The sequence below is a fragment of the Balearica regulorum genome, chromosome 14 (assembly GCF_011004875.1).
Source record: "Balearica regulorum gibbericeps isolate bBalReg1 chromosome 14, bBalReg1.pri, whole genome shotgun sequence".
In the NCBI taxonomy this organism is placed as follows: Eukaryota; Metazoa; Chordata; class Aves; order Gruiformes; family Gruidae; genus Balearica; species Balearica regulorum.
In genome coordinates, this window is record NC_046197.1 from 10,097,782 (window position 1) to 10,111,546 (window position 13,765).

A 13,765-nucleotide genomic window follows, 5' to 3' on the forward strand; every position below is an offset into this window, starting at 1 on the left:
AGACCACGCAGGTGCCACAGAAGTGCTATTTGGTGAGATAGCTGGAAAGGTTGGCTTGTGATGTGCGTGTCCAGGCTTGGAGGTCTGCAAATAAACGCAGGGCCAACAAGGAGGGGGGAGGCGTATCCCTAGGGCAAAGCCTTCGATGGTTTGTTTTCCCTGTCTATGGGATGCCTGTCCCAGCTGGGCTCAGGGCAGCACAGCACATACTGCTGTGTTAAGCTGTACCATGGGCATGTGGCACATCCTTAAGGGAAGGAGAAGTTCTTGCTGGAGCTACTGCAGGTACACGTGCCCTCTGCTGTCCCAGGCCACTGAAATCTAGTGGAAGTATGATGTTTTGTAGCTATTTTGAGTCCCTGAGAAGTAACCATGCCACTCGCCTGACTTGTGCAGTTGTACACAGTCAGAGCAAGGACAAGTATGAAACCCAAAATGTGGTTTTCTAAACTTTATCCATTGCCCATCACTCTGCTGCTTTTTCCTAGAACACCTAGCCACAGGAGAAAGCTTATTTGGGCAGGTGCCTCTCTCAATTTTTCCAACCTGCCATCCATCTGGCCTGCTTTTTGTCAGCAGTGACTTGCATAAGGACCTCCTTGGCTTCTTGGCTTTTGCTAAAGCTTTCTGGAGGCTGGGAATGCTTGTGAGCCAGAGCCAGCCAGGTCAGCATGGCTTAGAGGAAGAGGCAAAATAACTGGAATGATATTTTCTGAGCTTCAGAAGAAGAAATATGTGCAACTTGAGGAGGCAGAGTGATGTGTTGCACAAGATCTTTATCCGATTGCCTGCATGAGCGATAGCTTCCCGGCACAGAAACAATGCCTGAAAACCATTCTCGGCAAAACTTTCCTCCCCCCGTCTCCTGCTGGAAGCATGAGAACCAGCGTTTCCCGCAGGAGCCTGCAATCAATGTGGATCCCGAATGAGGGAAGTGTGATGCTCTTCCAAACAATTTATCCCTCCTCACTACCTTTCCCATGACACCTGGTCTCCTTGAGGCCAGCCAAAGATGAACACGATGCCACACGTGTAATTGCTCTCCCCAGTTAGTCCCCTAGAAAGGGAAAGGAGTTTTTTACAGGGAGTAAGTCCAAAGAGATGGTCATGTTAGATCATGGTGTGAATTGCCCCAGCCAGAGGTAATGCTCAGAACAAACTAAATTGCATCTCTCCGAGCAAGGCCTTCAGGCAGAGCTGTTCTCCAGGAGGGATGCTGCTGGGGGGCACTGGGAAAGATGCTGTGCTGAAGCCTCTGCTTTGCACAATGAGCTGTGAGTGCAGGGGGGTACCAGGCCGTGCTGCTCCCTCCTCACCCAGGCTCCTTGCCCAGCCTTAGCTTCGTGGGGTTCAACTCCCCTACTCTGCCCGTGCTCACGTTCCTGGTGCTGCTGGGTTTCGTGCACAGGGTGCCAGGCAGGTTGCAGCAAGAGAAGGGGCAGCAAAGAGTTAAACTCTTTCTGGTTGTAAACATTAACTATTACATGCTTTTTATCACAGGCTAAACTGCAAAGTTAAGGTGACTCTTTTATTACCAGACTCTTTCCAGTTGCTTATAGTTTAGTCCAAAAAAAAAAAAAAGAAAAAAACAGGTTTGGGCAAAAAGTATCTAGGTCTTTTTTTCTTTAGAAAGATTAGGGATAGGAAATCTACTAGTGAGTTTGGGAGCCTGCAGCTGGCAGAGAAAACAGTCAGAAATAGGCAGAAGGAGGTGGAAGGGTTTTGAAAAGGTAAACCAAACTTTCTCAGATACAACTGTTTCTGGAGGGAACTCCTTCTTTTGAGTGTCCAGCTTGAATTTCTGAAGTCTGACCTGGGAGTACTGGGAGTTCCCAGCTTTGGCTGAAGCCCTTGGGAGCTGGAGGAGGCACGCTGGGGTGTGCGCTGTGAAGTGTGCTCACAGTGGGGACTCAAAGTCAGCATCCCATATGACCACAGTTTCTCAGACTCCTCTCTGGAGAACAATTAATATTCCTATAATGTTTGAAAATACTTTTACTCATCTTCAGGAGGGGATGCTGGCCTGCTACTGAGGGATAACAGAAAAGACCAGGAGAAAATTAACAATTCTGTTTTCAGATCTACGTTTGAGTAGCTCCATGAATAAGGCAGGGAGCTGCTCGTTCAGCAGTGGGGAAAAGCCTGGGGATCGCTTGCGGAGCAGGCACCAGCCTGGCTGCAGCAGCCCCAGGTTGCTGGGCTCAGGCAGTGAGTCAGGGTGTTACTGGACACTGGGACTGGCACAGACAGCTGAATGTTGGCGTTTTCTCATTTGGAAAATGCAGGAGTTTTAGCCAGCTGTTCTAATTCGGTTTTGAGCAGTAAGAGCCTTCGTGACCTAAGCTGGTCTCATGCAAACCTTTTTGCACCAATTTCTCTGTGTTGGTTGAACCACTATTATAGTGGTACATTGTTACGCAATGAGCAAGCTGCATGCCCTTGGAGTTTCTCTGGCTCCTCCATTGCAGCAAGCTCTCCAGGGGCTTGCTTTGGGCCTTGCAGGCTCATGTGAAGCTCTTCTGCCATCTTCTATATCTGTAATGGTCATCACTGTAAGAGCAAGAGGACTTCAGGGAGCCTCTGCTTATTCCACCGCTGTGCTTTCCCTGTAGGGCTGCATGATTGAAGTTGTTCATACAATTTTTATTTTTTTTTACCAAGGAAATTGAGTTCCTGGTCGCAGTCCTTCAGCCAGGCTTGGGCTGCTGACCTGCTGTGGCACTGCTGGGAGAGGACACAGTGCTCCTGGCACTTGTCTCTACCTATGCTAATGAAAGTGAGCTGGGCTGTGCTTTGTGGAGGTCACTGAGGGGAGCTCGGAGCTCGCTGTGATTAGTGAAGTATTGTAATGAGGGCCAGAGGACCCGAGCACTGAGCCTTTGGGCAGGGCCGGCTTGTTCTCTGTGGTTCCATCTGCAATTGCAGCCTGATGTGGGGGCCTTCCCTGCCTCAGACACCTGCAAGGAGGTGTAGGAGCCTTAAAAGGAACCACTGCAAGCTTCCTCTTGTGTGGATTCCTCAGCACTGCAATTCAGGGGGGGTCCTAGTGTCCACCATCAGGCTTTGTTTTTGTTGGACAGACAAGGAAGAGTCTTCAGGTGGTGGGTTGCCTCTCCTCCAGGTCAGGTTTCTCCAGGGTGGAAATCGCACTGTACTGCAACATGGTAGCAAGGCTTGAATGGCAGCTCCAAATCTGCTGATGATTTTTGCTCAATGTGGTTTCCTTGCTTATGTTCTTCATTAACCATGGCATCAAAATTGCTCTGAGGCTTCCAGCTGTAGCACCCCGTGCAACAAGCCGGGGAGCTGCTTCATGGCTGCCTTCTTCCCATCCCTGCCAAACTCAGGATTCCCAGATGCACAAGAAGACGCTGAAGCGCACTCGCAAGTTTGTGGTGGATGGAGTAGAGGTGAGTGTCACCACCTCGAAGATCATCAGCGAGGATGAGAAGAAGGATGAAGAGATGAGATTTCTCAGGCAAGTGGGTCACTGGGATGGAGGGAGGGCAGGGTGCCAAGCCGGGGCAGGGTTTTCTTCTCTGCAAGCAAATCCAGGAGTGATCTAAAGTCCTCTCATTTTCTGTCTTGGTTGCGCTTGGATGGGACAACTGTCCACTGTGGACGTCACTTCTTTTAGCCTTTCCTTGGCTGGCAGAGGGCTAGCTGTACTGCGTAAGCTGAGCTCTGCATGCACGGGAACGAGGGATGCGTCTTGGGGCTGAGAGGCAGCAAGGTTGTGATGAGAGAAGCTTGTGCTGTGGCTGGCTCTTTCCTCTGGGGATGGCTGAATGTGTCTCCAGGGCTGTAGATGTGTTGGCTCCATGGAAATAAGCACAGAAATGTTCTCAAGATGGTCCTCTTCCTTTTGTCTTGTATCTCTTGAGACTTCATTAACATAAAGGCCAAGGGAGTTGTAAACTTAGAGTATGACTTAATATTCATGAGTGTATCCTCCCTGCTTAAGTCTTTATGATTCCTTTGCGGATCTTAGAGCTTTCAAACCTCCACGATCTGTTCTCAGGAAGAGAAACTGCTGTTTCTAACTGTGTTAATATCAGTAGCAGCACTGAAATGAAAAGTCCCTTAAAAATAATTAAAATACAAATTGTTTTGCTTAATGCCCTATTCTAAGTTCTCTTGTGCTGCTCTGAGGGACTCCCTGAGAATATAATCTGTCCCAAGCACTATGTGTCCCTGCGGCAGCCTTATTCCTAGACCGTAATATCAGATCTATGCAGAAGCTTATTAGCTACTCATTTTTGTGTTAAAAGTGCATATAACCCCAATAAAACACGGGGAGCATGTGTACTAGTGTACAGGGCATTTCCAGGCAGTGTTGCTTTTTCCTGGTCCGCTCCCAGCTGTGGTGGCATCCCTGAAAAGAGGTTCCTTTTTAATTTTTAAATAGTGCCTGCTCCATCTGTGAGGTGGGGGAAGAGACAGAGAGGCTTGGGTTGGAAAGCATCAAGTCCCTGAACACCTTTTCAGAGAAGTGGTTATTCCCCTGGGGCTAGCTAGTGGGCAACTCTCCTGGCATCTTGATTTGCACTTAAGGGGCTTGTTTCTGGCTTTTTAGAACGTGCCAAGGTATTGAATTGAAGGCGAGATCAGAAGAGAGCACATTGTGTTGTGCCAGTTGATTTAATGGGCCCTGAGTTTGTTTTGAAAGAAGAAATGGTTCCAAAGTGCTTTTCCCAGGAGGACCCCCAGAGAGGGCTGTACTCAATGTGTAAGGCTAATGCACAGCAGCGGAGGTCACGGTGGGGATCCTGCACGGGGAAACTGTTGCCGTTGTTCCTTTTGCGTGGTACATCAGTGATGCACAAACATGGCGAATGGGCTCAGACGCAACCATTTGAGCAGAAGCTCCCTTTTACTGGATATGAAGCTGGATGAGGGGAGTGATGCAATATTGTGGTAGGTAGGTCAGAATTTGGGAAAACCGCCCTTTCCACCATCCAGGCGTGAGCCAGAATGGGTGCAGAGCACAGGGGCTGGGCCAGTGCAGTGCCAGCTTGGCCTGAGCTGCGTTTTGAAGACCAGTGTGCACTAACCCAGCTGGCAGAATTGGTATTTTGGGTGCTGGCTGGGGGAGCGGTGCCTGCAGAATCACCTTGGGAGCTTTGACAGGGCTGGCTTGAGAAGCTGTGAATGCTAACAGGCCCTACCTGTGAAAACTGATGGTATTCCAACAGTTACCGTAATTAGCGTCCTGCTTCCTTGCAGTGCTCTGGTGTCACAGAGCCCGAGAGCACGTCACTCAGTTGGCATTTACCTCCTGCCTGTGCTCAAAGCAAGTGGCATGGCGCTACGGGGTGGCTGCGCAGCTTTCATTCTCTGCTGAAGTGCTCTGGTTATTGATTCTGCCATCTCTGCTCAGGCACGTGCCTCTGAACTTGTCTGACTCTCTATTTCTCCATGTTTTAACCCTCTGCAGGCGCCAGGAGCTGCGGGAGCTGCGTCTCCTTCAGAAGGAGGAGCACCGAAACCAGGCCCAGCTCAACAGCAAACACCAGCTGCAGCTGGAGCAGATGCTCAGGCGCTTTGAGCAAGAAATGACTGTACGTGGGAAGGGAAGGGGAAGCTCTTGGGTATCGGCTGGTTTGACTTCTCTGCAGATGCCCTGCAAACCCTCACGCGGCGCGATGCTCTCTGGGTTGCAGCAGTCCTGGGGCCATCGTGTCCGGAGGGAGCAGGACTGTCAAGGAACCCCTTTGGGATTTGAGGCATGGGATGCATTTGTGGGGGACACAGGCTTTTGTGGGCATTAAGCATGTGCGGCCCACAGCTCAGGAAGCGCTGACTGCCATCGCTCGGCAGGGTGTAGCAGGGGAAGGGTTGTTCTGGACTTTCCCTCTTTAATGATCTTTTCTTGTATGTCTGTTCACGGCTACTGTAAGAAACAGCTTATAGAGCTGTTGTATTTCACAGAAAAAAACCACTTTAAATAAGAAAGCGATGTGGCCGGCGTGTGACAGCAGGAAATCTGGCAAGTCTTTGAGTGTAAACTGAATAAAGATAAACTGGGCTTACATACTTAGTCCTTCCATGGGCAGCTTCTGTTGAAGTAAAATAATTTCATAGATAAGTCCCTTTAAAGCTTTCATGAGCCATCTTTTAAACCCCCTTTATTAATTCACCTAGCATGTGCACCTGGTAATGCCATCCCGTCACGACAGGCTGGGAGCCATCACTCATTTGTGTGCTCTGTTGTATTTCTGCCGTCTTGACATGCCATGTCTGTAAATTCCTGTCTTAGCAAGTCACTTCTCACTTGTGCGATTTATTCACCGTACAGCGTGATGTGCAAAAGCCCCAAACCTGCCACCTTTTCCCTTTCCCCGAGGCGGTTTGCAACCGGCTCTCATTGACACCCGACTGCTCCATCCCTGCAGCTCGTGGGGAGGGAGAGGTTGGACACACAGGCGCTGTCAGAGCACAGTGCCCTCAAACTTGGAAATCCTTGTCTGCAGAGAAAGAACTGTTATACTTGGGCTTCACTGCCTGCTAATGTTTGCCCAGGGCTGGCAGGGGTCCCAGATCAGGACGTAAGCAGGAGAAAGGCTTGAAGTGCATCAGCGCTAGAACAAACTCAAAAATGCTTTGTGCTCACACTAGAGATGGCTTCGTGTGCTTCGTGGGGTGTTACTCGAAATTTCTCTCCTCTGTTTAGTAAAGAAAGAGGCTTAATCCATGCAAGGACAACCTCTCCCTTCCCCCCCCCCCCCCCCTTTTCTTTTTTTTAAACTTTTGGAAGGAAACAAAGTGGAGAGGAGGCTGAGATTGACCTCTCTTCCCTTCCCATACAGGCAAAGAAGAAGTTCTATGACACTGAACTGGAAAACCTCGAACGGCAGCAGAAGCAGCAGATTGAGAAGATGGAACAAGATCACTCACTGCGTCGGCGGGAGGAGGCCAAGCGCATTCGCCTGGAGCAGGAGCGGGACCACGTCAAATTCCTGGAGCAGCTGAAGCAGATGAAGAAGGAGGTAAAAATGGGGAGTGGATGGGGGAAAGCTGGTTTCCTGCATCTGTCCCTTCTGGGAAAGCTTCAGCATTTCTCCATAGCAGAACTTGAGAGGGAAGCAGTCATTTGTGTTTTAGCAGGAAGCTCTTGCTTTTCTTTGGTATATTTGGGTGTTTCCTGAGGTCCAGCTGTTTAGTGACATTAGCTGGGGTTGCTCTTGGCCTAAAGTTACCTGCTGATAAATCTCATTTCCCTCCCCAAAGGTCAAGAACGAGGTTGAGAAGCTGCCACGGCAACAGCGCAAAGGGAACATGAAGGTGAAGATGGATGACTTCGCCCAGAAAAAACAAACCATGGTAGGGCTGAGAAAAGATTGCTACAACTCCAAGATCGGGAAGCGCATAGTAGAAACATCCATCCTCCTTGAGGGATTGGCACTTTTTAAAACACCACCAGATGCTTTTCCAGTTACAGCAGAAGGATGGCTCATGGTGGTACTGCTGTTTTCTTCCAGGAACAGGAGTTTTTGGCCAAGCAGAAGGAGGACCTGGAGCTAGCCATGAAGAATATAACTGCCCAGAACAAAAAAGAGATCTGTGACAAGGAACGCGAGTGCCTGAACAAAAAGCAGCAGCTCATGAGAGGTGGGTGGCAAAGGCTGTAAAGGAGGGAAGCAAATGCTGTAACGATGGGTTTATCCAACGCTGGCTCTTCCCACGCAACAGATGCTGTGACAGAGTTGCAAGCTGGCAGGATAGGATTTAGAAAAAACAGCCTTGCCAGATCCTGTCTAAATGTTTAACAATAATAATACTTAGCGCTTTAATCTTCAAAGCGCTTTACAAATACGAACCAATTAGGCTTCATAATTGCAAGAAATGATTCTCCAATATGATTTGCAACCAATTTCTCTTGGAAAACAGGAGGTGAACGATCACCCTCGACATCCGCTGCACTGCTTAGTAGGGATTGCTTGTGCTTGGGATGCTTCGTGTGACCAAGCTGGGGGGCCAGGGTGGGTTGTCTCCTGACCCTTCTCCCTTCCTCAGACCGGGAGGCATGCATCTGGGATCTCGAAGAGCATCAGCAACAGGAGAAACACCAGCTTATCAAGCAGCAGCTGAAGGACCAGTATTTCCTCCAGAGGCATGAGTTGCTCCGGAAGCATGAGAAGGTGAAGAGTTAGCACCTTCCTATACGGGTGCTGGTCGGCAGGGTGGCCGGGTGTCCCCAGAAGGGATGTTTCCCTTCCAGGCTGTAAGTGGGTAAGGGTGGGTTAGGAGTTAAGGGACTTGGTCATTATTAGTGAAGAGGGACCAGAATAACACTCAGGTCAGCCTGCTTGCTTGGGTTGTGTATTCTGTGCTGTGTGCATTTAATGTACAAGAAGCAGTTGTGAATTTTGGGGGCTGTTCTGGAAATCTGTCACTGTCTAGTCTGTGGGTCGGTGGATTCCTAGAGCAGCAAGGGAAGACTGGCACATGTCACAGTTGTTTCTGCTTGCTTCCAGCCCCCTTCTCTGCTTTCACAGCATGTTCAGTACCTGCCCTCACCTCTTGTCCCCTTGGAGCTGTCTGTCACCAGCCACCTCCATGCAACTCCCAAATTTGCTCTCCAGCTCTCTTTGACCTCCTCAGCACTTTCTTGTTGGCCTGAGGTGTCCCTCCTCCTCTGATACCTGTCCCTCTGCCACTGCAGGAAAGGGAGCAAATGCAACGATACAACCAGCGCATGTTAGAGCAGCTGAAAATTCGGCAGCAGCAGGAGAAAGCCCGGCTCCCCAAAATCCAGCGGAGCGAAGGGAAGACACGCATGGCCATGTACAAGAAGAGCCTTCACATCCACTCCAGTGGGAGTGCATCTGAGCAGCGGGAGAAGATAAAACAGGTCAGGTCTTGCAAAGGGCACCAGAGTTGAGGCTTGGCTTGGGGCTGAAGCACTTCGGTGGCCTACTGACAGAGGGAAGTCAGAAAAAGGCAACTGTTCCCAAATTTCTAACCCACTGCAGGGCATCAGAGGTCTTTACTCCTGTGGCATCAGGTGTGGTTTTCAGCGCTGCTTCCATCGTGACTAGTCTTGGGAAGCATCCTTGGGAGTTTTCTTTCTTTCCTGTGTAATAGTGCCAGTTGGCCACTCTCTCAACCAGCTTCAGCGATCAAAGCACTGCTGCCTACACGGGCACTTGCTTTTCTCTCTTCCAGTTTGCTCAGCAAGAAGAGAAGAGGCAAAAAGCAGAGCGGCTGCACCAGCAGCAGAAGCATGAGACACAGATGAAGGACATGCAGGCCCAGTGTGAGAGCAACATGAATGAGCTCCAGCAGCTGCAGGTACCCATCCCTCGTGGCTCGGTCTCTCGGAGCTGCCCGTGCACTGATTCTGCTCCAGCACAGGGAGCAGGTCATAAGAAGTGGCTGCAGAGGGCTGTCAGTGAACTAGACCTGATGTCCCCTTGCTCTGCCTTGAGACGTTTTTTATGGCTGTGTCTAAACGTGCCCTGGAGCTCAGAGCTCTGAATTCTTCTGGCTGATGTGAGTCCTGTTTAACCACTGGATTTATATTCCCAGCTGCTTAATGGTGTTCTGTTTTGTGATCTGTGTTTAGAATGAAAAGTGTCACCTCTTGATTGAGCATGAAACACAGAAGCTTAAGTCCCTGGATGAGAATCACAACCAGCACATGAAGGAGTGGCGAGACAAGCTGAGGCCACGGAAGAAGGTAGTGCTTCCTTGGCATGAGCAGGGTGTCCTGCTTGGCTGGTTGGAGGGGACAGTGTCCACAGCTCCAGTACAATCTCAAATACAGCTCTTGTGTGTGTTCCTTTCTGCTTAAGGCCCTGGAGGATGAGCTGAACCAGAAGAAACGTGAGCAGGAGATGTTCTTCAAGCTGAGCGAGGAGGCGGATGGACAGACACCAGCATCCCCAACCAAACACGCCAAGTTCGTCCCGTTCAGCTCGGCAGAGAGCTCATAACAGCCCGCAGCTGGCAGGCCACCAGCTGATACTTGCTGTGTCCTCCTGGGCTGCAGGTGGGCAACCTGGACTTGGAAGATCCTCTTGGCAGCGTCTTCTTACAACAGCACCCTCCTGTCCCCTTGTGTCTGGGATACACGTGGCTTCTGTCCTGCACTGGGGGATGCTGACTGGAAGTCTTGGTGGCTTTTCCAGGAGCTGGCCTGCTCAGCACAGCTCCACGCTGGGAAGCCGGGCAGGACCCTTTCTGCGATCACACTTGCACTGTTAGCTGGATGCGTCACCTCTCGTGAGCCTGGTGCTCACCAGGCTTGTCAACTCAGACTGAAGCAATAAAACTGCTCTGAACAGGAGAAACAGGCGATGGCTCCTGCCCTCTGCGCAGGGGTTATCGGCCTCTCTCTCCACAGTGGTCCCCTGTGAGAACTAGTCTGGGGCAGAGCAGCTTTGGCATTACCTTAGGCTAACCTTGGCCTTGCGGCCTGCCAACACTTGCCTTAGATTTATTTCTACCTACTGTGGCCCTTTTTTGCTCAAGGGAGAGACAGTGATTTGGATTTTTTTTGCCTTTGAGGAGGGAGGGTTGGGTTTTTTCTTTCCTCTTCCTCCCCATACAGACTATGCAGAAAGGGCACTGGCTGGATGTCCTTCCAAAGATGCTTCTGCTTCTTCATTTGCCATGATTGGTGGCACCACAGTCCCTCTGGCACCTAGCTAACACTATCTTATCAGAGACTGGACTGTGGCATAATTAAACTGTTCAGCTGGCTGCAGGCTTTTGGCTCTTGAAGAAGCGTGTGTGTACGTGCAGAGGGGGAGGTTTGTAACAGTGCTTAGTCCTGCGGTGACACAGTGAGGTATCGGTCACAGCCAAGTGCCTTCTGGTAAGGACAAGTGAGGGGCCGAAGGGTGTTCTTGCAGGAGTTCTCATGATCATACATGTGCTTGAGATTTTTTTTTTTTTTATAAGTGCTGGGCCACGTGGGTCAGCCAGCAGTCAGGGTTATGGGCTGCAAAGTACCATTTGGAAAGAATAAAGGAGTCTTGAAACAAGGGATGCAAGGGAAGAGGAGATGCAAAAACAGGTCACAGTGACTTGTTACTCTCAGCATTGCTTTCTCCACTAATGTTTCATCTCCTTATGATTGCCACAGTCTCTTGGATGATTCTCGTCAGCTTGGAGTTGTGCTGCAGAGCAGCAGAGCGGTGGCAGGCCCAGCCCTCTGTCTTTTCTGCTCCATGGTGATGTCTCGGTTGGGCTGCCTTTCCCCACCTGCACAAAGCAGTGCTGGGCTGAGCTGCTGGGTAGGACCCAGAGCACAGACCTGGGTAGGGGGACACACCTCGTTGGGCAGCACCTTCTTCTTTACACAACTAAAAGGTGTAAGGTAGCACTTAAGTTTTTTTCTCTTTTGATCTCTGGACAAAAGAGGCCTGTTTTAGGCCTGTTTCCCTAGCAAGAAAAAATGCTTCTGCTTAAAAAAAAAAAAAAAAAAAAGGTAGTTAAACTCTCATATGTTGATTTAGAGAGACACTGGCATTTCAGGAAAAGGTGGCGTGTGATGTGCTACACTTCTAGGTACCTAGCTGAAGGAGTCAGCCCCCAGGTCTTTAACACCTCTTTATCTGAGGAGTGTTAGAGTTCTATCATTTAGAGTTCATGATACATATTTATAAGCTTCCTGCAAACTAGTAAGAGTACATCCATTTGGGCCATTCCAAGTTCTTAGGAATCTACACCATTAATGTCTCTATTAATAAACATAGCCTAGATGGACATCTAAGGGCTGGGACCCTTTGCAAGCAGACTGCATAGCAGCTTTTCAGTAACTAGCCTGTTCTCCCATGAAGACTGCCTCTCCCATCTCCGAAAGCATGGACTGTGCCTTTCAGATATGATGATAATGCCAGGTTGTGAGCTGATGTAAAATTAATGAATGCAGAGGGTGGTTCCTGAACTGGGGCAATGTGATGGTTTGAGCCTTTTAATTGCATTAGAAACATGTGCTGGCAGCCCCAGTGGTTTTGTTCTTGGTCCCGCTGGGGTCAGGCTGGAGCTATTCTATGAAATGGTTGTTGTCACAGAAATAAGTACCTGGTGCCTGTCCTTTCATGTGTTACACGTGACTTGCAGCATACTGTTCATAACATACCTCCTCCAGCTGAAGGGCTTTGCTGCCTCTCTGACTGCTTGCTTCTCCAGCCGTGGGAGTGTCAGCTCTCTCTGGCTATTGTGCAGCCATCAGGAAGAAGACTGTTCCTGGGGGCTTTTAAAGAGCTTGGGGGTTTTTTTGCCCCCATGGTAAATTGTTTGTCCCTTTCTCCAGTCCAGCTTACTTGCAGCCTGGAGCTAGCAACATAGTTTTGCTTTTGCTAATAGAGGGTGGGAATGGTTTTTGTTCCCTCTCTGGGTGTGCTGGGGACTGTAGTACCATGTCCTTCTCTTCTAGGAGGAGGGCAGGGGAGCACATCATCTGATCATCATGTTTACAGGGTGGGTTGTTTGGGTTCCCCCCCCCGCTTTCAAAAGCGGATGTTTTGTTGTTTGCTGTTCAGAAGGAACCATGAATAAATCCAACTTATTTTTGAGGGGGGATGGGATGCCATTTTTTAAATGTGGCTTTGAATAAAAAGGTTTTTTAAAAATTTTGTAGAATGTCTTCAGTGGGGCCACCACTATGATGTAAAGACCCTTCTAATAAAGTAACAGACTGAGAATCCTGGGCATGTGTCTGATTTCCTGCGTGATCACTGGCTGTGGCCTCAGACCAGCTTTGCTTCTAGTCTGAGTTTTGTTGATTTACAGAAACCTCCAGAACCAGTTCTGGCATGTGAACCTTGCAAGGCTGAACTTCCAGTTCTTTAAAATAGAGCCAGTTGCTTCAGAAGCACTTCTGCTGCATGCTGCAGCTCAGCAGCAATAACATCTTTGCTAAGACGGTGAAACTGGTAGAGCGAAGTGCAGCAGCCCTTGTCTCCGTGGCTTCGTTGTGCGTTAAAATAGTGCTCGGCTGACCCTGCTTGGTGAAGAGGGAGTACTGCAGCCTGTTGTCTGAAGCGTGGAAACCATGTATGCATGGCTTTTTCTTCCTTTTTTTATTAGCTTGTCTGCCCGTAACAAGATACCAGTCAACTTCCTCTGCTCCCTTGCTTTTTTGGGACAAGGAGGTTCTAGGGGTGTCCCTCTGCTTCCTCCTCACTCTGCCTTCAGCTCAGGAGCGCTTGGATCCTGGAAATGGGTTTTGAGGCCGAGATGCAAATCACATCTTTCCCTGTTAGTGCAGGGGGAGACCTCTGCTTGCTCCTCTGGGCTGCTCAGAAAAGCTCCCACCACCGCTGTAACCATCTACAGGGCCTGTGTGGTCTTCATATTGTGCCTGGAGATTTTTATGTGCCGGTTTAGTTATGATTTCTTTCATTCAGATGCCAAGCAAGGACACACGATGTGCAAAGGCAGCTTTGACACGAGCCCAGGGAGTTGGTAAGGTTTTCCCCTCGGTTTTGGAAGGTTACTCCAGAGCCTGCCAACTTATACCTTGGGTTTCATGTGGGAAATTGTCTTGCTACCTGTGTCCACCCTGGTTAGGTAATATCACAGGCTGTGAGTTCAGATGCGAGGTGGTGAAGGGGAGAGGGAGTTGATATTCTAAGTTGGGAGGGTGGGTTTACATGGGCAGCTCTGTGGTGAGAGAAGGACAAGAGCAAAGCATCTGGATGTCTGTCTCCTTGCTCCATGAGATAATAAGAAATGAAGTAGCTGAGAACACATAATTAGCCATCTCCTTCATTTGCATGTACCAGGACTGCACTGTCCCCTGGGACACACT

The 13,765-nt window shown here is 49.5% G+C and overlaps 1 protein-coding gene across 1 annotated transcript in view; it reads left to right on the forward strand.

The window, feature by feature from the left end:
• The window catches only part of STK10 (serine/threonine kinase 10), a 51,921-nt gene extending 39,265 nt beyond the window's left edge, over positions 1-12,656 (forward strand). Inside the window, exons 10-19 of the mRNA XM_075766275.1 lie at positions 3,348-3,478; positions 5,438-5,561; positions 6,810-6,989; positions 7,231-7,323; positions 7,482-7,611; positions 8,017-8,141; positions 8,666-8,854; positions 9,169-9,294; positions 9,569-9,682; positions 9,798-12,656. Coding sequence (XP_075622390.1) covers positions 3,348-3,478; positions 5,438-5,561; positions 6,810-6,989; positions 7,231-7,323; positions 7,482-7,611; positions 8,017-8,141; positions 8,666-8,854; positions 9,169-9,294; positions 9,569-9,682; positions 9,798-9,938 — 1,353 coding nt within the window. The 3' untranslated portion in view covers positions 9,939-12,656. The remainder of the gene's footprint in view (positions 1-3,347; positions 3,479-5,437; positions 5,562-6,809; positions 6,990-7,230; positions 7,324-7,481; positions 7,612-8,016; positions 8,142-8,665; positions 8,855-9,168; positions 9,295-9,568; positions 9,683-9,797) is intronic.
• The last annotated feature ends 1,109 nt before the right edge of the window (positions 12,657-13,765 follow it).